At 37.9% G+C, this 24,128-nt stretch overlaps 1 protein-coding gene across 1 annotated transcript in view; it reads right to left on the bottom strand.

The window, feature by feature from the left end:
* LOC140861165 (B3 domain-containing protein Os01g0234100-like) overlaps positions 1 to 15,999 on the bottom strand; it is a 33,498-nt gene extending 17,499 nt beyond the window's left edge. Inside the window, exon 1 of the mRNA XM_073264175.1 lies at positions 15,946 to 15,999. Coding sequence (XP_073120276.1) covers positions 15,946 to 15,999 — 54 coding nt within the window. The remainder of the gene's footprint in view (positions 1 to 15,945) is intronic.
* Between the last annotated feature and the right edge of the window lie 8,129 nt (positions 16,000 to 24,128).

Here is a 24,128-nt window from a genome sequence, read left to right as displayed (position 1 = left end):
TTTTGAAGAGTGAATTACGGAGCAGCCTTGATCGAGAAATCATATTTAATTTTAGAAAGATTGAAATCCAATATGCACCGTTCATAATAAAATTCAAGATGTTTTGAAGCTGCTGTCCAAATTTCAGGTCGATCCGACGGCTAGAACTTAAGATATAAATTTTTCAAATTTGTCGCTCGGAGCAGGTTGAAAGTGGCGCTGATGGTGAGTGTTGTAGCGCGATTGCACTTGAGTTTGGCACTAGAGAGAGTGCTAACGCGCTAAAGAAGTATGGTTAGCGCTAAAGGGAGTGCTATCGTGCTGAAGGGTGGAGTTTAGCGCTTGAAGAGAAGCTCTGCGTGGAAGATGTTAGCATGATCAAGAGCGCAATCGCGCAAGCTGGGAAGAGGATTGGCGCAAGTATGTTGCGCTAACGCGCAAGATTCAAGAATTACATAGCGCGCGCGAGCGCGGCACAAATTTCCAGCAACATTGATGAAGGAACGCGCGCGAGCAGAACTGTTTGGCGCACGCACGTGGTAGAGAGGAAAATCCACTGTTTATTATAACTGCGCGCGCGCTAGGACTCCATGGCGCACGCGCGCGTGTCGTGAAGGCAAAATTTTCCGAAAATTATAATTCGAGAAGGAAATTAATTTTTGATGGGATCCAAACGCTATAAATAGAAAATCTTAATTAATTTTAAGGGTTCCAGTTCCAGATTTTCAGAGACGGTGGCTAGGCTACTGCTTGGGAGATTTCTTATTCTTTTCTTTTATTTTATTTTCAATTCATGATTAAAACATTGTTTGAATTATGAATTTGATTCTTGAGTAGTTTTTATTCGATCAAGGCCACGTGATTGGGTCAGACAAATGATGTAGAAAACTCGTTTGTTTATTTGAGATTTTCAGACTTGATTCGAATTTATTGTTTATTGAATTTATATTTGTCTTGTGAATTTTCTGGCCAGTTATTTGCTTGCATGTTAATTGATTCCAATTCGACGGAGGAGGTTTCGATTTTGATCGCTTCAATAATCAACATAGTGTAAAACTGACTAGAAATAGAATTCGGTTTCATTATGCGGTTTAGGTGTTTACTGAATTTTCACAGTTATTCATGCATTCGAATTTGATTAGAATTACGAAAAGATTAGTTCATCAATATTTGAATAAGTTTGATTGTTCTAGAAATAGTCCTTCGAACAAATTAGGAAAATTCTCGTGAATTAAGATTAAGTCTGATATCTTAGATCGACTGCTTGTTACTTGAATTGTCTGGTACCTACGTGTGTCCTTGATCGAGTTTTTCCCAAATTTGATTTAAATCTAAAATTTCCAGCTGCATTTTATTTAATTTAATTTTAATTGCAACTTTTTATTATTAATTTAAAATCTGAATCACCTTTATTCATTAGTCTAGATTAAGTAGAAATAAATATATTTTGGTATTCATATATATATACAGTTCCTATGGGTTCGACATCTGAACTTTTGTTCACTATATTATAATTTGACCTGGTGCGCTTGCCAGTTGATTTTTAATCACACCAATTTAGCCGATCACTTCTCGAGCAAAATTTTTTCTCTGCGAAGAATCAATCAATAAAAGATGGGATCCTAAATATAAACTATTTATTTTAAAAAAAATAAATTCAAAAATTTCTCCACCACCTCACAACCAAAATTTTCCAGCGGTTTCCTTGTATAAACAAAGGAAATTTTTTTAACCTTTTTCAAAAATCAAAAGATGTTATAAATATATTGTTATTATAGATGATTATATTTATCTATGTAGATTTGGAAGATTTGTGATCAAGATAAATATGTCAAGATAATATCTGTAAAAATTTGTATTCTATTATTCCTCTCTATAAATAGGGGTGATTGAGTTCAATAAAATTGCATCTGAATATTGACTCGTATGATTTTCTCTTCTCTCATGAATTCTCTCTACCCATCTCTCTTATTTCTCTCATGATTTATAACACGTTATCAGCACGACGTTGTAACCAACTGAGAATAAAAATAATTCTCGTTTTATTGATTCTATTAGAATAGCACAACGTGTTGTCAATACTCAATTTTATGAGAGATATGTTCATTGGTGCTCTAGAATTAGCACAATGAAAATAATTGATATATTGGTGCCCATGAATAATCATGAATATGTTGATGGCTATAAAGTAGCACAACATGATTTTATATTGATAATTTGAAAAAATTCATGATCATGATATAACATATTGAGAATTTTGAGAGATTATAATGATTACGATTTTGATATATCGAAAGATATATTCATAATTATGATGTAATATATTGAGAATCTGAATAGATCCATTATAAATATATGATATATGATTTCGTATATCGAGAAATTGAAAAAATCATAATGGATATCTGATATGATATCCAAGATCTATTGGTTGTTGAGGATCTTATGAATTGAAAAATTTAATAAAATTTCTTAAAGAATATCGATATATGATCTAAAATTGCCAATATCTTTAAGAAATTGTTATTAAAGATATATGTGAAATATATATAAAAAAATATTGACTTGATATCGATTCAAAGCATATATTTGTTTTTAATGCTCTAGAAAAAGCATGATATATATTATTTGTCACTATTTTTTATTAATAACGACTTGGTGTTCAATGATGAACTGCATAGACTATTGATTGAAAATTATTAATTTGCGGTAGTAAGATCGCAACACTATGAACCAAAAAAGAAAAATAAATGTTAAACCCAATGAATTGGAACATCATCTATATTGGGCAACAACGATGATGGATTGATGATATCCTATGCATGATGATGTCAATGAGTTGATTTATGACTAACTTCAAGTCATTTTATTTATTTATTGAACTAATTTATTTTTGGTAAATTAAGTTTTTATTTTTGTTTAAAATAAATTTTGAAAAACTTTAGCATGTTTTGATTCACTTAATTTATTTTGATTATATAAAATATGTAACACCCGGTATTTTTAAATACGTAAATCTGCATGCATAATTAGGATATTTAATTATTTAAATTTTAGATTTATGGGTTAAATAATTATGTGAATTATTTGTGCATGATTTAATTTATTTTTAAGCATTTAACCCATAATTAGTGATTTTTATGATTTATAGTATTTAATTGTTTTTGATCGCGTAGACGGGACGGTGGACGGACGAGATGACAACTTTCTATTCAAATTATTTTATGAGTCTTTTTAGAGCCCAAAAATATTATTTTGAGTTTTATTTCCTCAAAATTCTTAGTATTTAATTTTATATAATTTTAGGAGTCCATTTTTATTCAAATTTAGCCATTTTAATGACTTTTAATTATTTTTAAAATTCCCTTAATTTGTAATTTCGGGATTTTTATATTTTTAAATTGAGTTATCAGATTTTAACTTTTATTTGAAAGATTAAGTTGTATATTTTTATATTTAAAACCTTTTTTCTATATTTAATTAACCTATATTTTAATTAAAACAAAAAAAAAAACCAAACCTAATCTACCCAAACCCCACGTTAATTTCCCATCAGCCTCCTCCCTCCCTACTATCCACTCTCCTCCATCACCCTCTTCATCGTTTCCAGCAGCCTCCAAGGCTCCATAGCCGAGTTTGTTCGAAACTTCGAGTTGTTCGTCGTCCCGTCGTCCCGGAAACGTCCTACGTCCGTCGATCTATCGATTTCTTCGGTGCAAGGCATGTGTAATTCTTTCTCAACACCATATAAGCTATTTAATGCACTGATGTCAGATATTTTTGATGTAACTCACGTTGGTTTTGTTTAGTTCTTGGTTAGAACATGGTAAACTCATGATTTTTGCCTTGTTTCATGCATAATCACACGTTTTATGTCATGGGATTGGATCGGTCTGCTGGTTCAAGAGCCAAGGAGTGTGTGGGGGTCCTAGGAGTCTAGCCATGACCATGGTCAAGGCTGGAGCAGGGCTGGAAACCGAACTGCATCAGTTCTGGGGCCATGGGTTCGCAGGTTAGGGTTTCGGGGAAGGGAGCTTCGTTCTCCTTCCTCAGACCACGGCTTAGGGTAAGGTTGGTTGGGTTAGAACCCCCTTGATGTTTTCTAAGTTTTTGGAAGAGGTTTCATGGTCTTTAGTGGTCGGAGCATCGAGAACGAAGGGAAGTTCCGCAGCTGCTCGCGTCTGTGCGCTAGCTGCAGATGGGCTGGGTTGCAGAGCTTCGTTCTCACTCCATAGTCGATGGATTGGGCTGATTATTGTCTTGATGGAAAGGTCTGGATGTGGGCTAGGTCCTAGGGGTGGCCCTCTGGCCGGTGGGTGGCCGGAGCGGGATGGCCGCCGGGCTTTCTTGCTGCTGCCCGCAGCAGAAGCGAGCAGGGCAAGGGGGGGTACGGGTTTGGGGCTGGGGTGGTCTGGGCCGGGTCTGAGGGGCTTGGGTCTGGTCAGTAAGTTAGGGGGTCGGGTTAAGTTGGTCCGGGTCCGGGTTTGGTGGGCCGGGATCGAGTCTTTTTATTTTTAAAGTATTTTATGAATTAATTGGTTTTTGGGCCAATTAATTAGAAATAAAATTATTTGGACTCCCAAATAATTTTATTTGGGCTTTTAAAATTTTAATTAAGTTAGTCCATTAATTTTATGGGCTTTTGAGCCCATAAAAGTTATTGGGCCAGTCTTTGGGCTTTTGGGCCCATTGGGCCAGTTTAAGTTGTTATTGAGCCTAGAATGTTTTATGGGCTTTAAATTATTTTAATTGGGCTTAGAACAATTTTATTGGGCTTAAGTATGTTATTGGGCCAGATTTAAGTAATTGGGCTTGAGTGTTAGGGCCAGCAGTCCAGTACAATCCATGAGAAATTTGCATGTGTCCTGATTATATATTTAATTATTTTTATGCATTGAAGTTATTTTAATATTTATATGTTACTAAGAAATTAAATTAAATATATATGAAGGACACACATTTTATTTAAGTACATGCATTCATGAAATAATTTTATGCATAATTAAATGTTTAAGGTTGAGCAATAATAAAATATTTTATGTTGGAAGTTGAAGTAGTGTGACAATTTAAGGGGGATTCGTCCCCATATGTGAACTATTGAAGGGCAGTTTACTGCCAATTTAAGAGGTGATTCGTCACCGCCACGTACGTTGGTTTTCACGCTGATCAGTATTTAATGTATGATTTAAGGTTACACTACGGATACAACCATGTGATGTTAGAAACTTAACTGCTCAACAATATTTATGTATTATGTTATTTAAGTTAATTTAAGTTATGTTTATGTCATGATATTTTTAAGCATGCTAATTCATGTATATGTTATGTATTAGTATCAAAGTTATTTAAATTATTTTAAACCCTTGTTATGTTAGCATGTTGGGCCTCTAGGCTCACTACACTTATATGGTGCAGGTGAGTACGTAGAGGAGGATGTAGCTCCTACCGGCGGCGAGGACATATGAGTGGACATGCAGTGACCCCGTGACCGTGGTAGATGTCTGAGTCACATGACGTGTTTTTGATTATGTCAGCACGTTACACATTTTATATTATTTTTCAGTGGTTGTGGTTTTGAATATTTCATTTGAATATTTTCAGTGCATGCAAACCTTGATCATTTTACTTATGCAGTATTTTTAATTAAATGTTTGACTCAAATATTTATTTTATTTAAAGGATGCAATTTTTGTTTAAGTTATTTATTTTAGTCATTTATTTAAGTTATTTATTTATTTATTTTAAATCTTTTTATTTTGTGCATATATGTATGGGCATATATGTACATATTTTATTTAGTAAGTATATAAAAAAAAAAAATTTCCGCATATTTATTTATTAATTATAGAGTTAGGGTTGTTTCAGTTGGTATCAGAGCACGGTTCTTGGAGGGGTCATTACTGCTATGCGAGCTCAGAAATCCACGCTACCGGTCTGTAAGTTTTAAGTGTTTATAGTATGATTTATTTTTTTAAGGATTTAAGTTAGCATTACTTTTAAACCACTTAGTTATGCATGGCGATTTACGTAAAGAAACATGTGGTGGATTACATTACCCAGTTCGAGAGAGGGTGTCGCTTCGTACCTCTTTTGCTGAGTGCACCAGACAAGTTGAGACAGTTTGTGGATTGCGGGCTGACATCAAGCATGACGTTCGCATGTTGGATGTCACTACTTACGAGGCGGCAGTTAGCGGAGCATTGCGTTCTGAGGATGGGAGACAAGAGATGCAGAGGTAACAGCAAGGCAAGAGGCAGTTCCAGCCAGGAGCTTATCGACCATCTTCGCAGCCTTCTGCGAAGAAGCAGTTTACTGGGCCGTCTAAGGGCCCGAATCAGCAGGGACAGCAGCAGAGGCCTTAGGGGCGCCAGCCGCAGCAGCAGCAGAGGGGCGGGGCCCCTAAGACAGGAGTAGTTCCCTTGTGCCCATAGTGTCAGAGGCCTCACTCAGGTCAGTGTTTGATCGGTTCCAACGTTTGCTACCACTGCAAGGAGCTAGGGAATGGGGCATACAACTGCTCAAGGAAGAAGAACACCACTGGGCGGGTGTTTGTCATGCAGGATGAGGAGGCAGACCCAGATACCTCCTTAATCATCGGGAGAATTCTAGTAGGAGGAAACTTCACATTTGCGTTGCTAGATTCAGGGGCTACGCATTTGTTTATCTCCCTAGAGTTTATCAGACGGATCGGCATCACACCTGAGATTTGCCGACAGTGGTTATGATGTCACTATGCCGTCAGGACAGATTATTTCTACCTCTAGTGTCATTCGAGAACTGGAGTTGGAGCTACAGGGGCACTCCATTCGCGCAGATGTAGTGGTTTTGCCGTTGAGCGGGTTTGATTTGATATTGGGTATGGACTGGTTGACAGTCAATGGAGCTTCGATTGATTTTCGTCGAAGGACAGTGTCAGTGAAACCATCAGAAGGCGACCTGTTTACTTTCTATGCATCTCAGAGCAGTAGTACACCTCAGGTGATATCTCTTATTCAGGCGAGGAAGTTGTTGAGACGGGGTTTCCGAGATTTTCTAGCGAGTATTGTCACGGCATCAGAACCATCTAGCAGATCATTATCAGAGATAGAGGTGGTTCGTGACTTTTCGGACGTCTTCCCGGAGGATGTTGCAGGAATTCCACCAGTGAGAGATGTGGAGTTCAGCATCGACTTAGTGCCAGACACCGTGCCTATCTCTAAGACACCGTACAGACTTGCTCCTACCGAGATGAAAGAGTTGAAGGAGCAGATTCAGGAGCTATTAGAGAAAGGCTTTGTTTGTCCTAGCTTTTCTCCATGGGGAGCTCCGGTGTTATTTGTGAAGAAGAAGGATGACAGTATGAGATTGTGCATCGATTACCGAGAGCTCAACAGGGTCACAGTGAAGAACAAGTATCCACTGCCGAGGATAGATAATTTATTTGACCAGTTGCAGGGAGCTTCAGTGTTCTCCAAGATTGACTTGCGATCTGGTTATCATCAGTTGCGTGTTAGAGATGCAGATGTATCCAAGACTGCTTTTAGGACACGATATGGGCATTACAAGTTCTTAGTGATGCCATTTGGGATGACCAATGCTCCAGCGGTTTTCATGGATCTCATGAACCGAGTTTTTCAGCCGTATCTAGATCAGTTCATCATAGTCTTCATTGATGATATTTTGATCTACTCAAGGAGCATTGAGGAGCATAGACAGTACCTACAGACAGCCTTGCAGACTTTGAGGGAGCATCGTTTGTATGCCAAGTTCAGCAAGTGCGAGTTTTGGCTCGAGCAGGTGGCGTTTCTTGGCCACGTTATTTTGAGAGATGGGATTGTAGTGGATCAGTCGAAGGTTGAGGCAGTGCAGAATTGGGGTATTCCGAAGAATGCTTCGGAGATTCGCAGTTTCTTGGGTTTGGCAGGATACTATAGGAAGTTCATCAAGGATTTTTCCTCTATTGCAGTACCCTTGACTTCCTTAACCAAGAAGAATGCGAAGTTTATCTGGAGTTCAGACTGTCAGAGGAGCTTCGATCAGCTGAAGGAAGCACTCACTACTGCACCGGTGTTAGCAGTGACAGTACCACACGAGGAGTTAGTGGTGTACACTGATGCGTCTAAGCTGGGTTTATGCGCAGTACTTATGCAGTGTGGCAAGGTTATTGCGTATGCGTCGAGGCAGCTGAAGGTTCATGAGCAGAATTACCCGACGCATGACTTGGAGTTAGCAGCAGTGGTTTTCGCTTTGAAAATCTGGAGGCACTATCTGTATGGCGAGAAGTGCAAGATTTTCACAGACCACAAGAGTCTCAAGTACTTCTTCACACAGAAGAAGTTGAACATGAGACAGCGCCGATGGTTGGAGTTGGTGAAGGATTATGACTGTGACATTAGCTACCATCCAGGTAAAGCTAATGTAGTAGCAGATGCTTTGAGTCAGAAGTCGTCAGTGGTCTCATATTTGACCGTACAGTTACCACTGCAGAGCGAGATTCAGAGATTTGACTTGGAGTGTTATCCGAGTGGTCGCGCACTGAGCTTGTCAGTGTTGACGGTGCAGTCAATTCTGCGAGATCGGATCAGGGATGGACAGTTACTGATGAGGAGTTGCAGCGATGGAGACAGAGAGATGAGGCTAGGGGTAACCTCTTGTATACAGTAGTGGATGGTATCGTTCAGTACCGTGGTAGGATGTGGGTACCGAACGTCGATCAGTTGAGAGCTGAGATTTTAGCAGAGGCTCACACATCTCCGTACTCCATTCACCCTGGAAGTACGAAGATGTTCAAAGATTTGCAGCTATTGTATTGGTGGCCCGGGATGAAGAGTGACATCGGGAGAGTGGTGTCAGAGTGCTTGACTTGTCAGCAAGTCAAGGCAGAGCATCAGCGTCCAGCAGGACTTCTTAGACCTATTCCTATTCCGGAATGGAAATGGGAGAATATTACGATGGACTTTGTGGTTGGCTTACCGAGGAGTGTCAGAGGTTGCACAACGATTTGGGTGATTGTGGATAGACTTACCAAGTAAGCTCATTTCTTGCCGGTGAGGACTACCTACTCATTGACACAGTATGCAGAGCTTTACATCAAGGAGATTGTTAGACTGCATGGCATACCAGTGTCGATTGTGTCAGACAGAGATAAGAGATTCACATCTGCGTTTTGGAAGAGTCTGCACACAGCATTGGGGACTAGGCTTTTGTGCCATTAGTGGAGTTTACCTATAACAACAGTTTTCAGTCATCTATAGGTATGGCTCCTTATGCAGCATTGTATGGGAGGAGATGCAGATCTCCTGTGCATTGGGATGAGGTTGGTGAGCTGATTTTACTGGGTCCTGAGATTGTGCAGCAGACAGCTGACATTGTGACTCAGATTCGAGATCGGATGAGGACTGCTCAGAGTCGTCAGAAGAGTTATGCAGATGCCAGACGACGAGATTTGGAGTTCGCTGTAGGTGATCACGTATTCCTGAAGGTGTCACCTATGAAGGGAGTAGTGCGTTTTGGCCGGAGAGGCAAGCTTAATCCGAGGTATATAGGGCCATTCGAGATCTTGGAGAGAGTTGGCACGTTGGCCTACCGTTTAGCTCTACCACCAGGGCTAGCGGCAGTGCACAATGTTTTCCATGTATCCATGCTTCGAAGATATGTCTCTAACCCGTCGCATGTGTTGGATTTCGAGCCCTTGCAGTTGCCACCAGATCTAGTTTATGAGGAGAGGCCAGTGCGGATCTTGGCTAGGGAGGAGAGGAGGCTTAGGACGCGGGTCATACCGATGGTCAGAGTCCAGTGGCTAAATCACTCAGAGGAGGAAGCTACTTGGGAGACCGAGGCAGACATGAGGACTCGCTACCCGGAGTTGTTCGGGTAAGTACCTTAATTTCGAGGACGAAATTCAATTTAAGGGGGGGAGAATTGTAACACCCGGTATTTTTAAATACGTAAATCTGCATGCATAATTAGGATATTTAATTATTTAAATTTTAGATTTATGGGTTAAATAATTATGTGAATTATTTGTGCATGATTTAATTTATTTTTAAGCATTTAACCCATAATTAGTGATTTTTATGATTTATAGTATTTAATTATTTTTGATCGCGTAGACGAGACCGTGGACGGACGAGATGACAACTTTCTATTCAAATTATTTTATGAGTCTTTTTAGAGCCCAAAAATATTATTTTGAGTTTTATTTTCTCAAAATTCTTAGTATTTAATTTGATATAATTTTAGGAGTCCATTTTTATTCAAATTTAGCCATTTTAATGACTTTTAATTATTTTTAAAATTCCCTTAATTTGTAATTTCGGGATTTTTATATTTTTAAATTGAGTTATCAGATTTTAACTTTTATTTGAAAGATTAAGTTGTATATTTTTATATTTAAAACCTTTTTTTCTATATTTAATTAACCTATATTTTAATTAAAACAAAAAAAAAAAACCAAACCTAATCTACCCAAACCCCACGTTAATTTCCCATCAGCCGCCTCCCTCCCTACTATCCACTCTCCTCCATCACCCCCTTCATCGTTTCCAGCAGCCTCCAAGGCTCCATAGCCGAGTTTGTTCGAAACTTCGAGTTGTTTGTCGTCCCGTCGTCCCGAAAACGTCCTACGTCCGTCGATCTATCGATTTCTTCGGTGCAAGGCATGTGTAATTCTTTCTCAACACCATATAAGCTATTTAATGCACTGATGTCAGATATTTTTGATGTAACTCACGTTGGTTTTGTTTAGTTCTTGGTTAGAACATGGTAAACTCATTATTTTTGCCTTGTTTCATGCATAATCACACGTTTTATGTCATGGGATTGGATCGGTCTGCTGGTTCAAGAGCCAAGGAGTGTGTGGGGGTCCTAGGAGTCGAGCCATGACCATGGTCAAGGCTGGAGCAGGGCTGGAAACCGAACTGCATCAGTTCTGGGGCCATGGGTTCGCAGGTTAGGATTTCGGGGAAGGGAGCTTCGTTCTCCTTCCTCAGACCACGGCTTAGGGTAAGGTTGGTTGGGTTAGAATCCCCTTGATGTTTTCTAAGTTTTTGGAAGAGGTTTCATGGTCTTTAGTGGTCGGAGCATCGAGAACGAAGGGAAGTTCCGCAGCTGCTCGCGTCTGTGCGCTGGCTGCAGATGGGCTGGGTTGCAGAGCTTCGTTCTCACTCCATATTCGATGGATTGGGCTGATTATTGGCTTGCTGGAAAGGTTTGGATGTGGGATAGGTCCTAGGGGTGGTCCTCCGGCCGGTGGGTGGCCGGAGCGGGATGGCCGCCGGGCTTTCTTGCTGCTGCCCGCAGCAGAAGTGAGCAGGGCAAGGGGGGGGGGGTACGGGTTTGGGGCTGGGGTGGTCTGGTCCGGGTCTGAGGGGCTTGGGTCGGGTCAGTAGGTTAGGGGGTCCGGTTAAGTTGGTCCGGGTCTGGGTTTGGTGGGCCGGGCTCGAGTCTTTTTATTTTTAAAGTATTTTATGAATTAATTAGTTTTTGGGCCAATTAATTAGAAATAAAATTATTTGGACTCCCAAATAGTTTTATTTGGGCTTTTAAAATTTTAATTAAGTTAGTCCATTAATTTTATGGGCTTTTGAGCCCATAAAAGTTATTGGGCCAGTCTTTGGGCTTTTGGGCCCATTGGGCCAGTTTAAGTTGTTATTGGGCCTAAAATGTTTTATGGGCTTTAAATTATTTTAATTGGGCTTAGAACAATTTTATTGGGCTTAAGTATGTTATTGGGCCAGATTTAAGTAATTGGGCTTGAGTGTTAGGGCCAGCAGTCCAGTACAATCCATGAAAAATTTGCATGTTTCCTGATTATATATTTAATTATTTTTATGCATTGAAGTTATTTTAATATTTATATGTTAGTAAGAAATTAAATTAAATATATATGAAGGACACACATTTTATTTAAGTACATGCATTCATGAAATAATTTTATGCATAATTAAATGTTTAAGGTTGAGCAATAATAAAATATTTTATGTTGGAAGTTGAAGTAGTGTGACAATTTAAGGGGGATTCGTCCCCATATGTGAACTATTGAAGGGCAGTTTACTGCCAATTTAAGAGGTGATTCGTCACCGCCACGTACGTTGGTTTCCACGCTGATCAGTATTTAATGTATGATTTAAGGTTACACTACGGATACAACCATGCGATGTTAGAAACTTAACTGCTCAACAATATTTATGTATTATGTTATTTAAGTTAATTTAAGTTATGTTTATGTCATGATATTTTTAAGCATGCTCATTCATGTATATGTTATGTATTAGTATCAAAGTGATTTAAATTATTTTAAACCCTTGTTATGTTAGCATGTTGGGCCTCTAGGCTCACTACACTTATATGGTGCAGGTGAGTACGTAGAGGAGGATGTAGCTCCTACCTGCGGCGAGGACATATGAGCGGACATGCAGTGACCCCGTGACCGTGGTAGATGTCTGAGTCACATGGCATGTTTTTGATTATGTCAGCACGTTACACATTTTATATTATTTTTCAGTGGTTGTGGTTTTGAATATTTCATTTGAATATTTTCAGTGCATGCAAACCTTGATCATTTTACTTATGCAGTATTTTTAATTAAATGTTTGACTCAGATATTTATTTTATTTAAAGGATGCAATTTTTGTTTAAGTTATTTATTTTAGTCATTTATTTAAGTTATTTATTTATTTATTTATTTATTTTAAATCTTTTTATTTTGTGCATATATGTATGGGCATATATGGACATATTTTATTTAGTAAGTATAAAAAAAAATATTTTTCCGCATATTTATTTATTAATTATAGAGTTAGGGTCGTTTCAAAATAAGATCTACAAATTTTGTGAATCTATTCTATTGGTCAATATATTGCATGAGATATTGATTATGCAATTTGGTGATCTGAGAATTTTTATATTTTAAGGACATATTGGGTTTACATCTTTATTCCATAAAATTTGATTATGGATTTTAAATTCCTCAATTTTGATTGTGGATATAAATTTTGAATTTTTTTCGAAATTATTTGATTAAGCTATCACTTTTTAAATGAATGATAACATATTTTTATCACATGTTATTATATTACATGTAGGAATATAAATTTAATGTGAGATGACATTTGTGATAGATTGAATGTCATTGTTGAAGGTAAGAGATCTACTTGGGGCATACAAGAATTTCAAAGGTACGTCCGATTTCTCAATTTCAATTCTTCTAATATTTTATTTATATAATATTTTGTTCAATGAAATACAACTATGAAAATTGTCTAATTAATGTGGTTCATTCTTTTAAGTGAATGTGACAGTGACAATTGACACAGTTGATACACTGTTGTTGATTATTTCTTCAAAGATAATATGTTATCTCATATGAAAAGAGATATGAATCATGAATATGACACAAAATATTGAGATATACGTCATAATCAAGTATTGTACTAAATGTACATTGTTATCTCATATCACTATTTAAATGATGTCGTACTTGAAGTACGTAAAGAGAATTTATTGATATCTATCAAGCAAGATATATATAAAAGTTTTTGGAGACCGTTGATGTCTAACCAAAATTATTCATCGTATGTTGATATAAATGTATGAATGATCTTGAAGATCGTTTGATTGACGATGAAAAAAGATGATGTGCTTGATATTATAAAATAGTGATACACAATATTGATGTATATGTATTTTTGAATCTAGTATATACTGATTTGATTTAAATAGTATATTACAAATCAATATTTTTAGAAGAGCTAAAGAGCTCCAAAAGTATCATTGATACAAATAATTTCAGAGTTTGACATAATGGATTGAATTGAGCATTCAAATTATATAAACTATTGATAGTATACAAATATGTTAATGAATAAGTCAAAAGTTCTTAGATCGATAAATATGGATGTTTTTGAATCAAAAAGATCCAGAAGATTTTATGAATTCTTATTTATGGCTTAGCAAAATTGATGACACTATCATAAAATCTCAAATTGATAGAAGTCCCCATATTATCTGGAATGAATAAATAACGTGGGCCCACGAAGCGCAACACGATGTTTGCAAAAATACGTATTGAAAAAAACTTCTAAATATAATCAAGACAAATTTTATCAAAAAATATGATATGCATATGAATTTTATGATTATAAAGCATTCAAGTAGTCAAAATACCCATATGACTGCTATAAAATTACTAGGCTAAGGTAGCCTCCCCCATAAATGCCCCGTGAAACACGAGAGGTTTCCAAAGCAATGCCGGCAGAGGGTCGCGCTTCTTTTTCATATAGTGAATTCATACAGTCCACCATACATGGTATAATCTTGCCTCAATGAAAACTATCATCTGTAACTCAATAGAATATTCTAGGGAATGCATATAGAACTATTGTACTGGAAACATGTATAATCTTTATTCCAATTGTACAAATTATCAATCAAATCACTGTAGTTGAATAACTGATAACATCATGATAATCCTAAAGATTGCAGTACTTTGAACCACAAATCCAGGTTCTAAACAATCTTTATTACACTCCCAAAACAAAACAACCAAATACCAATAGATAAACCCAACTGTCGTATAATTCTTATTACAATTCAAATCAGTTTACATTGAAGGATGTGCAATGATTACATCAAATTTCTAGAATAAAAAATACAATGATCCAAATGCTTACAGCTGAAATACTGTTTACAACAAATCTTAATATAGTATTTAAAACCCAAATACAACGAAAATCTTACAATCTGACTATATGCGAAAATCTTTCATTCCGTCTTCTGATCTTGAACATGAAGTTTCTAGTCTGCCACAGAAAAAAACATAGATACAAGCATGTCAGCAGACTTCCTCCTCACAAGATCTAAAATATTTTATCCTACTACAGATGCCCAAAGCTTAATGAGGCATTCTCTTGGCAGAATCTTCTGACAATCTCTCCATATACTAATGGAGAGTTTTTGGGGTTATCTATGGATGACAGAGAATCTAGACGATCAAGTCTTCTCACATTTCAATAGATCCCGAGAAATGCCTGAAGTTTAAATCTGGATCTTCTCTTCTAGCTTCATCCTGCTAGGATCTACATAAGGCGAAACTCTGATGCCAATCTCGGCGATGACGATCTTGGAAAAGTCTAAGTACCCTCCTATTCTAACTCATGTTCCTGCTATTATCATTGTATCCAAATTCTAATATACAAGGATAACCCAAATGTTAATATTATATCCTGAAGAATCTTATTGCATGCTTTGATACTATAAATGTAGTGACCCGCACCGTGATCACCTACCAATCATAAACTTAGACATGCAATTAAACAGTAAATAATCATAATGAGAGTAACTGCGAAAATGAATATAAAGTCCTGAACTCAGAAGAATACAACTGGTAAATAAATCCAAATTTATACAACCCAATCGAAATAAATTAATGCAAGAAAGGCAAAATCTAGTGGCTAACTTGCAATCCTGTCTTGGTCACCACTTAATATCCACAAATCCAGGATAACTACCTGCAACTGCTCCATCGAATGGGGTGTCCAAACAACAAAAAATAACTGAATGTGAGCATAAAACGCTCAGTACGCTAGTACGGGTAGATATACAAATATGATGCACGCAATGAAATGAACGAGTATCATATTTGGATAGACAAATCAGAATCTTCTCAGACTGGCGCCTATGATGTGAGCTGTAATCTCGGGGAATCAAACCACTGGATACGACAACTCACTTCTAACTGGACGTGGACCAAATGTCCCCAGATCACTAGAGTCCGATAGACCTGTCGGTCAAAACGACTCTCAGTGTCAAAACTTCCTAATAAGGGCTGAGCACTCCATAACATTGACTTATCTCGAAGTAGATCCAAGCTTAATATGAAATGCACATGCAGTATGATATCTCAAAGCAGTAACATGTATCATGTTAAATAATATGCAATACATAAGCATGCAAACCCGCTGGCAATCTCAGTTAGTACTTACATACCTTTCTAAGGCAGTTCCTAGAAGCACCCATATAGGTTTCAAGCCTACCATACATCACTACAATTCATAATAACCATGCATCATATAACATTCTCTAAAATCATTAATTAAACTATAGCATACTCTCTATTTTTGTAACGCCCTGTTTTTATCTTAAATAAGTTTATTTGAGTTAATCAGAGATTACAGAGTTCTCGAGCCGGTTTGATTTTGATCAGGGTTCTTTTTGCAAATTTTGGAAATTTCAGGGACTAAAACGCAAATATTGATTTTTATATATTATCTACACTTGAAATTGACTTCTAAAGTCTTCCTCCTCCTCCACACAACCGAGAGACTCCATTGAAGACACCTTCAAGCTTTTCCAAGCTTCCAGATTTCCTCCCGAGCTCGATCCGGCCGTTAGAAATTATTTTTGAAGGCAGATTAGTGATCACTGCAGTGAGAGCTCCGTTATACCGTAAGTATTTCTCCGATCAGATATGTTTTGTTTTTCGGAGGTTGTTAGAATCGATCTAGATTCTAGTATGTTGTTCTTGGCGGAGTTCTGATCGTTTATTATCTGTCGGTTTTGAATTAGAGCGACGTTCGGAATTGTTATGATTTTTGGAAGCTATTTTTGAAAATCATGATTTTGAGATTTGTTGGGTTTGTCTTGTTGTTGTTGTATTAACATTGAATTGAGTTGATATCGCTATTGAACTGCTGTCTGCGTTGTCGGTTTGTTCAGTTTATAGCCGTTATGCCGTCGGTTTGAGTTTTGGGGATTTCGAACCGTTATTGAGTTGTTGAACTTGGCTTGTAAGTCGATCATGGTAATTGATCTTTGATTTGTATCTGAACAGATTCGTTTGGAGTTTGTCAAGCCCGTGTTAGCAGCATTGTTCGTCAAGAGTTGGACGAAGATCGGTAAAGAGATTTCCTTGAACCGTTGTTTGTTGTTTAGGTTGTATAGTTGTTGATACAATCTTTTGGTGTAGCTTGTCCGGAGTTGGATCTACGGCATTGAAAGGTAAAAGCAGACATCGATAGCGGGATAGCATACTCGGGACAGTTGGTTCTCGAGTTTCCCTTAAAAGCACATACTTGCATCTACACTCGTTCTAGCATGAGGAACTTGTGTTCTGTTGTTTTGATTGAGCTTTTGTTATATGGCTATGTTTTATGTTTCTGTTATGCATTCATCTTGAGCCAATCTTATTTTCAGCGGGCAGAACCGCCCTTTTTGTTTAGACGTTTGGGAACTATGATTGAGTGGCCTAGGTCGTAGTCGTTTTGCCTAGTGCTAGCATACTCATTATAGTTGCTCAAAGTCTAGAGGAGTGGGATACGTGGCACCACCTCGATTGGGTGAGTCGGTGAGTCGTTACGTAATCTCACCCTCGGGATCCCAAAAGCACAGCAGCAATCCCTCGTTTATAAGATTTGATATCCCGGTTTAAAGACATGCATATCATTACGTTGTCATGGATTTCGTCGTTGTCTTGAAAGCATGATTATTGTTGTATTACTTGTTATGTTGCTTTTACTGGGATTATCATTCTCACCGGTTATCCGGCTGTTGCTTTGTTTTGTATGTGTACTTGGCATCAGGTGGGGCAGGATCCAATCAGAAGAGGCATGGTTAGCTTTGAGGGAATGATGTAGAAGTGAGACTCGGTTTAGAAGTCTTGTTAGCATGACAATTTAGCTTATGTTTTGAAGCATGTTAAGAACTTGAACTTGGATTGGAAGTGGTCTTGCTTGTGGTTAGAACTCTTGTATTCTGTATTCGGCTTGTAATAGCTAGCATCGATGCGTGTTCTTCACTTTTATGTATTTAAATGCTACGTTGTTGGATATATATTTGTTGGATCATGTTAGAGTTCTTTTGGTTATGTTATTGCACTTTTGGAGGCTTGTTTTGAGCCAATTCAGCAGGCCATGCGCGCCCGCGCGTCCCACACTTCGTTTCGGAAGTTTTGGGCAGAGCTTCAGGCGCGCCCGCGCTTCGGGTGGCGCGCCCGCGCGAGGGCTTGGGCAGGACGCCATGCGCGCCCACGCCTCAAGCTGCGCGCCCGCGCGTCCCCTTTTAAAAAAAATTGCTCTTGGCTTTTAATTGCTTACTTATTGAATTACTCCTTTAATTGTCGTTTAGAACCGAGGTCTCACAATTTTCTATAAGGAGCTAGAGCTATACCTTTGTCCGTCGTCAGCCCGCTGATGTCGAATGTCCCAGAGCTTGGGCACAACCCTGCTACGATATCTGGACACCTCGCCAAAGCTCCGCTGCTTGGCTACTATTACGAACACTGTCCATTATATAAAAATATACTAATACATACTCCAACTCTTTATAAAAGAGTCTCAAAGCCATTAAAATCGAGCCATTATGGGAGAGGATAGGATTTTGAACGATTTTCAAATGAGCCTTCACGCCCCTATTTATAGAGCACGATCAAAAGCTCCGATACCTGCATGGATGCCACGTTCGGAACGGCTATGATCGGAAGCTTCGATCTACATTTTGGACGTTCCGATCTCTTGGATACAGCTACGTGTTCAAGTATCATTGCCACGTGCAGAACACCACGATCGAAAGCTCCGATCTCCCTTCAGACGTTCCGATCGTCACGTTGCTTCCAAACTGCTTCGTTGGTTCCGATCCCTTCGGAACCTCCGAACCCACTAAGCTATGTAGTTCTGAACTTCCAAACTTCCCGAGCCCAATTAAGCAAACTAACCATTTTTTGGACATTCTAGATATGATTTATTGGTCCGTTTGATATAATAAGAATTTCTTAATCATTTTTAACCATTTAATCTTATAAAATAGGACCGGGTTACTACAACACCAGTGCTAGAAATTACAGAAGGCACGGGTATTTTTGTAGTTTATATAGATGCTTCCAAGAATGGATTATGGGTTTTTTTGATGCAGATGAAAAAGTGATTGCTTATGCATCCCGACAGCCACAAATTCATGAGAGAAACTATCCGACTCACGATCTCGAGTTGGCTGTAGTTGTGTTTGCATTGAAGTTGTGGAAACATTATCTATATGGAGAGAAGTATAAGATTTTCACCTATAATAAGAGCCTAAAATAATTCTTCACTCAGAAGAAGTTGAACATGAGGCAGGAGAGATGACTGGAATTGGTGAAGGACTACGATTGTGACATTAGCTACCATCCGGGTAAGACTAATGTTGTAGTAGATGCCTTGAGTCGTAAGTCTGCGACTTTGAATAAGTTGACAGCTCAACAGGAGTTGATTGCAGACTTTGAGCATATGAAATTGGAAGTGTTCGAACCAATGGAATTATGCTCTTTATCAGCGTTAACAGTGGTACCGAGTTTGCTTGATAGAATTCGAGTAGGCCAAGCTTATGATCAGCAGTTTGTAGTGTGGAAGCAAAGAGATTAGGCCAAAGGTGGTACCTTATATATAGTTAAAAATGGGATTATACACCACAAGAACCGTATGTGGGTGCCAGCAGTGAATTCATTGAGAGTAGATGTGATTACAGAGGCACACACTGTTCCGTATTCCATTCATCCAGGGAGCACAAAAATGTTCAAGGACTTGCAGTTGTTGTATTGGTGGCCAGGAATGAAGAAGGACATTGTTAAGTTTGTTAACGAGTGTTTGACATGCCAACAAGTGAAAGCTGAGCATCAGAGGCCAGCAGGGATTCTGAAACTGTTGCTTATTCCCACATGGAAGTGGGAAGATGTCACTATGGATTTCGTGGTAGGATTTCTAGTTACACCACAAAGGATGGACTCGATATGGGTGATAGTTGATAGATTGACAAATTCAGCTCATTTCCTACCAGTTAGGAATAACTTCTCGATGAATCAGTATGCAGAGCTGTACATTTGGGAAATCGTCAGATTGCATGGAGTTCCAGCAAGGATAGTATCTGACAGAGATCCTAAATTTACCTCGAATTTTTGGGGAAGCTCATACCGTGGTTTGGGTACGAAGTTAGATTTCAGTACAACTTTCTACCCACAAACAAACGGACAGTCAGAACGAGTGATCCAGATACTCAAGGATATGTTGAGAGCTTGTATGATCAACTTCGGAGGTAATTGGGAGTCGAATTTACATTTAGTGGAGTTCACTTAGAACAATAGTTATCAAACAACTATTGACATGACCCCTTATGAGGAGTTGTATGGAAGGAGATGTAGGACTCCCTTGCATTGGGATGAAGTTGGAGAGAGAGCTGTGTTGGGGTCAGAGATAGAGACTCAGACAGTGGATTTGGTAGTCAAGATTAGAGACAGAATGTTAACAGCTCATGTTAACGTAGAGACTTGGAGTTTGAAGTAGGTGACCATGTGTTCTTAAAGGTGTCACCATGGAAGGGTGTTATGAGGTTTGGGAAGAGAGGCAAATTGAGTTCAAGGTACATAGGACCTTTAGAGATCCTAGAGAAAGTTGGAGCTCGAGCTTATCGAGTAGCTTTGCCTCCAAACTTGGATGGTGTACACAATGTTTTTCATATCACCATGTTGAAGAAGTACGTTGTGAATCTTTCCCATGTGATTCGTCATGAGCCAGTGGAATGAAAACCAGACTTGTCCTACGACAAGGGATATCTGTTCAAATCTTGGACAGACAAGTCCGTAGGTTGAAGAACAGAGAGATATTGATAGTAAAAGTTCTATGGCAAAACCAACTGGTTGAGGAAGATACTTGGGAGACCGACCAGGATATGCAAACTCGCTATCCTGAGCTGTTTGGTAAGTTGAATTTCGAGGACGAAATTCTTTTAAGAAGGGTAGAGTTGTAAGGTGCAAAATTTCCTCTAGCTTAATCACGATAAATTAAACGATTTATATGATTTTTATGCAATTTAATCAGGATATTTAATTATGACTTGTAATTGAATGATGTTATGTGTAGCGATCCTACCCGGATCCACTACCTAATCAGAGTTTAAATAGCGTATTCATTAACATTAAAAACGTAAAGAGTGGAATATTTAAAATACAACAAATCCAATCAGCAGAATACAACCGACGACAAAAAAGTGTATAAATACTCTTATACAGCCAAATCGAAAGTTTTAGGGTAACAAACCCTACCACTAAAACCTCGCTGCAACAGGTAATAACCTCAACCCTGCTGCGAGTCACCTGGACCGTCCAGCCTCAAACCTGCCCCGCCACAATGAATCCAAAAAGAAACCAACACAGGGGCGTGAGCGACAACGCTCAATACGAAAGCAATGATATATAGACTAATATGCAGCAAGCAAATGACTTTAAAATACTGGTTAAAACAGTCTACTCAGGGCGCCATGAATATACAGTACCGTGCTAAGAGAGAGAATCCACGGGGTACTCGTATATTCTCCTATCAACTATAGCGTCAAAACCCACCATTGTGGCCGCTCTTAGTGATAGCAAAACCAGGGGCTGAGTCTCCCCAAACACGAATCCATAACGAGTAACCCCTCACCGATGGAAACTATCAATGACTCACATCATACCAGATGCAGTCAACCGTAAAAATATGCATGTGCTAAAGCCGTAAAACATGGTAAAACATATGGCACATACTCATGCAACATATAAACATATATATCATGCCGGCTATCTCGGTCAGTACTAACGTACCTTTAACAATTGCAGGCAATTCCTAGCACCATTGGTCTAGACTCCAAGCCTACTAGTCCAGTCTACTGCTACTACAATGCAATTACCCATGCATCAATAATTAAGCTCTAAAAGCCTTAACTAAGCTATTGCATACTCCTAAATATTTTTAGGAAGCCAAAGTTATACCTGCGTCCGTCATCAGCCCTTTGTTATCGATAGCTGACCGGCTAAATCGGTTTGATTAAAATCAACTGGCAAGCATACCAGGTCAAGTTATAATATAGTGAATAAAATTCGAATGTCGAACCCACAGGGACTGTATAATTATGACTACCAGAATATATTTATTTCTACTTAATCTATACTAATCAAAAATAGTGATTTCAGATTTTAAACTAATAATTAAAATTTGCAATTAAAATAAAATTAATTAAAACACAGCTGGAAAATTTAGATTTAAGTCAAATTTGGGAAAAGTTCGATCAAGGACTCACGTAGGTACCAGACAATTCATGTAACAAGCAGTCGATCTAAGACATCAGACTTAATCTTAATTCACGGGAATTTTTCTAATTTGTTCAAAGGACTATTTCTAGAACAATCAAATCTATTCAAATTTGACGGATTAATCTTTCGTAATTCTAATCAAATTTGAATGCATGAATAACTATGAAAATTCAGTTTACACCCAAATCGCATAATGAAATCGAATTCTATTTCTAGTCAGTTTTACACTATGTTGAATATCAAAGTGATCAAAATCGAAACCTCATCTGTCGAATTGGAATCAATTAACATGCAAGCAAATAACTGGCCAGGAAATTCACAAGACAAATATAAATTCGATAATCAATAAAATCAAATCAAGTCTAAAAATCTCAAATAAACAAATCAAGTTTTTTACATAAATTGTCTGGCCCAATCACGTGGCCTTGATCGAAAAAAAAAACTACTCAAGAATCAAATTCATAATTCAAACAAAGTTTTAATCATGAATTGACAAAAGAAAATAAAAGAATAAGAAAAGAATTCTTCTCCCAAGCCACCTTGCGTCTGAAAATCTCCAACTCTGGAACCCTTTCATACGTCTGAATAATTCACTTAAATATGATTTTAAAAAGCCCATGAAAAATAGCCCGTAAAATAAGACTTTTAATTTCCAAAATTTTGATTTTTTCTGATTTTCGACGTATCGCTCGAGCGAACACAAGTCTCGCTCGAGCGAGCAACTCTCTGCTCCAAAGAATTTCTGCTCCCGTATTTCTCGCTCGAGCGAGCAACAAACTCTCGCTCGAGCGAGACATGTTCTATCTCGATAAATTTCACACACAGACTTGCGCGATAGCACTTAGTTTCTTGCACCAACTACCACCAACAGCGCAACATATAGTTTTCCATGTAGTGCTGACTTTTAGAGCGTTAACACTAAATGTAGTGCTAACTTTTAGAGCGATAGCACAAGATGTTGTGCTACTAACTTTTAGAGCGATAACACAAGATGTTGTGCTAACTTTTCTTTAGCGCTTCAATTCCTTTTTTTTTTTTTTTCTCTTTTCTAGCCTTCAAAACTCTTTTAATTTCCATTGTTCCTACAAATAAAACCAGGAGAATAAAATACACATGAATGCAATAAAACACATAAAAACACAAAAAAAAAAATAAAAATGTACACAAAATAAGCATAAAAATATCACGAACTAATGTCTACAAAATGCACTTATCAACACCCCCATACTTAACCTTGCTCGCCCTCGAGCAAGACATGCAAAAACAATATGCACACAAAACATAAGTAAGGACGATTCATGAAAGTGCACAGCCTCCGAGAAGTTCAATCACAAAAACAAAGTCACCGACATGCTCTCAACTTTTCATAATACACCTTCAGTTTAGCGTGAATGTGCGTGTGTGAAATGTCATTCCAGTTTCATACAACTTAGATCGAATTCGTTTCAAAAATACTTAGCGACCTATGAAAAATCAGTGCAAGTTTCACTCTTCAAGTGCTCATTCCTTCCAACGACCTCTAGATTAACCACCTCCCTTGAGATAATGAATTACACACCTCCGGATTTTGCACCCGGTATTGCATTAGCCCCAATAATTACCCGCAAACTTAGCTATAACTAAGATAGGATTCAAAAAATTTTCTCTTTTTCTTTTTTTTTTATTTATTTTTTTAATCCCATCGTCTATAGCCCGGATGGAGCATCAACTCCATGTTACCTGCATACTTAGCTATGGAGCAATGATTAGGATTTCAATCATTGTCCAAGCCCGGATGGAATTGTAAATTTTTTTTTTCTAGGTGCGCCCAAGATCATAAGTGTAAACTAGAGCCTCATCAAAATTCATAGAACACAATCAAGATCCACAAACCACCTATTGCCGTGCAATGGTCAAACAGACAGAAACTTCATCAAATCTTTCGTTACAGTCCACTTTTCTAACACAAGTGCTAATAAATATTCACAGTTCAACCTACAGTTTCTCATGTCCAGTCAAGAGCAATTTTTTTTTTTCAAAAATCCACTTTTTTCAAATAAACTTCATCATCATAGGCTACCATGACTCATCCTACTCATAACAA

This window comes from Henckelia pumila, chromosome 4, assembly GCF_033568475.1.
Source record: "Henckelia pumila isolate YLH828 chromosome 4, ASM3356847v2, whole genome shotgun sequence".
Classification (NCBI taxonomy): Eukaryota; Viridiplantae; Streptophyta; class Magnoliopsida; order Lamiales; family Gesneriaceae; genus Henckelia; species Henckelia pumila.
The sequence above is the reverse complement of the archived record's forward strand: the minus strand, read 5'-3'. Positions and strand labels throughout refer to the sequence as shown.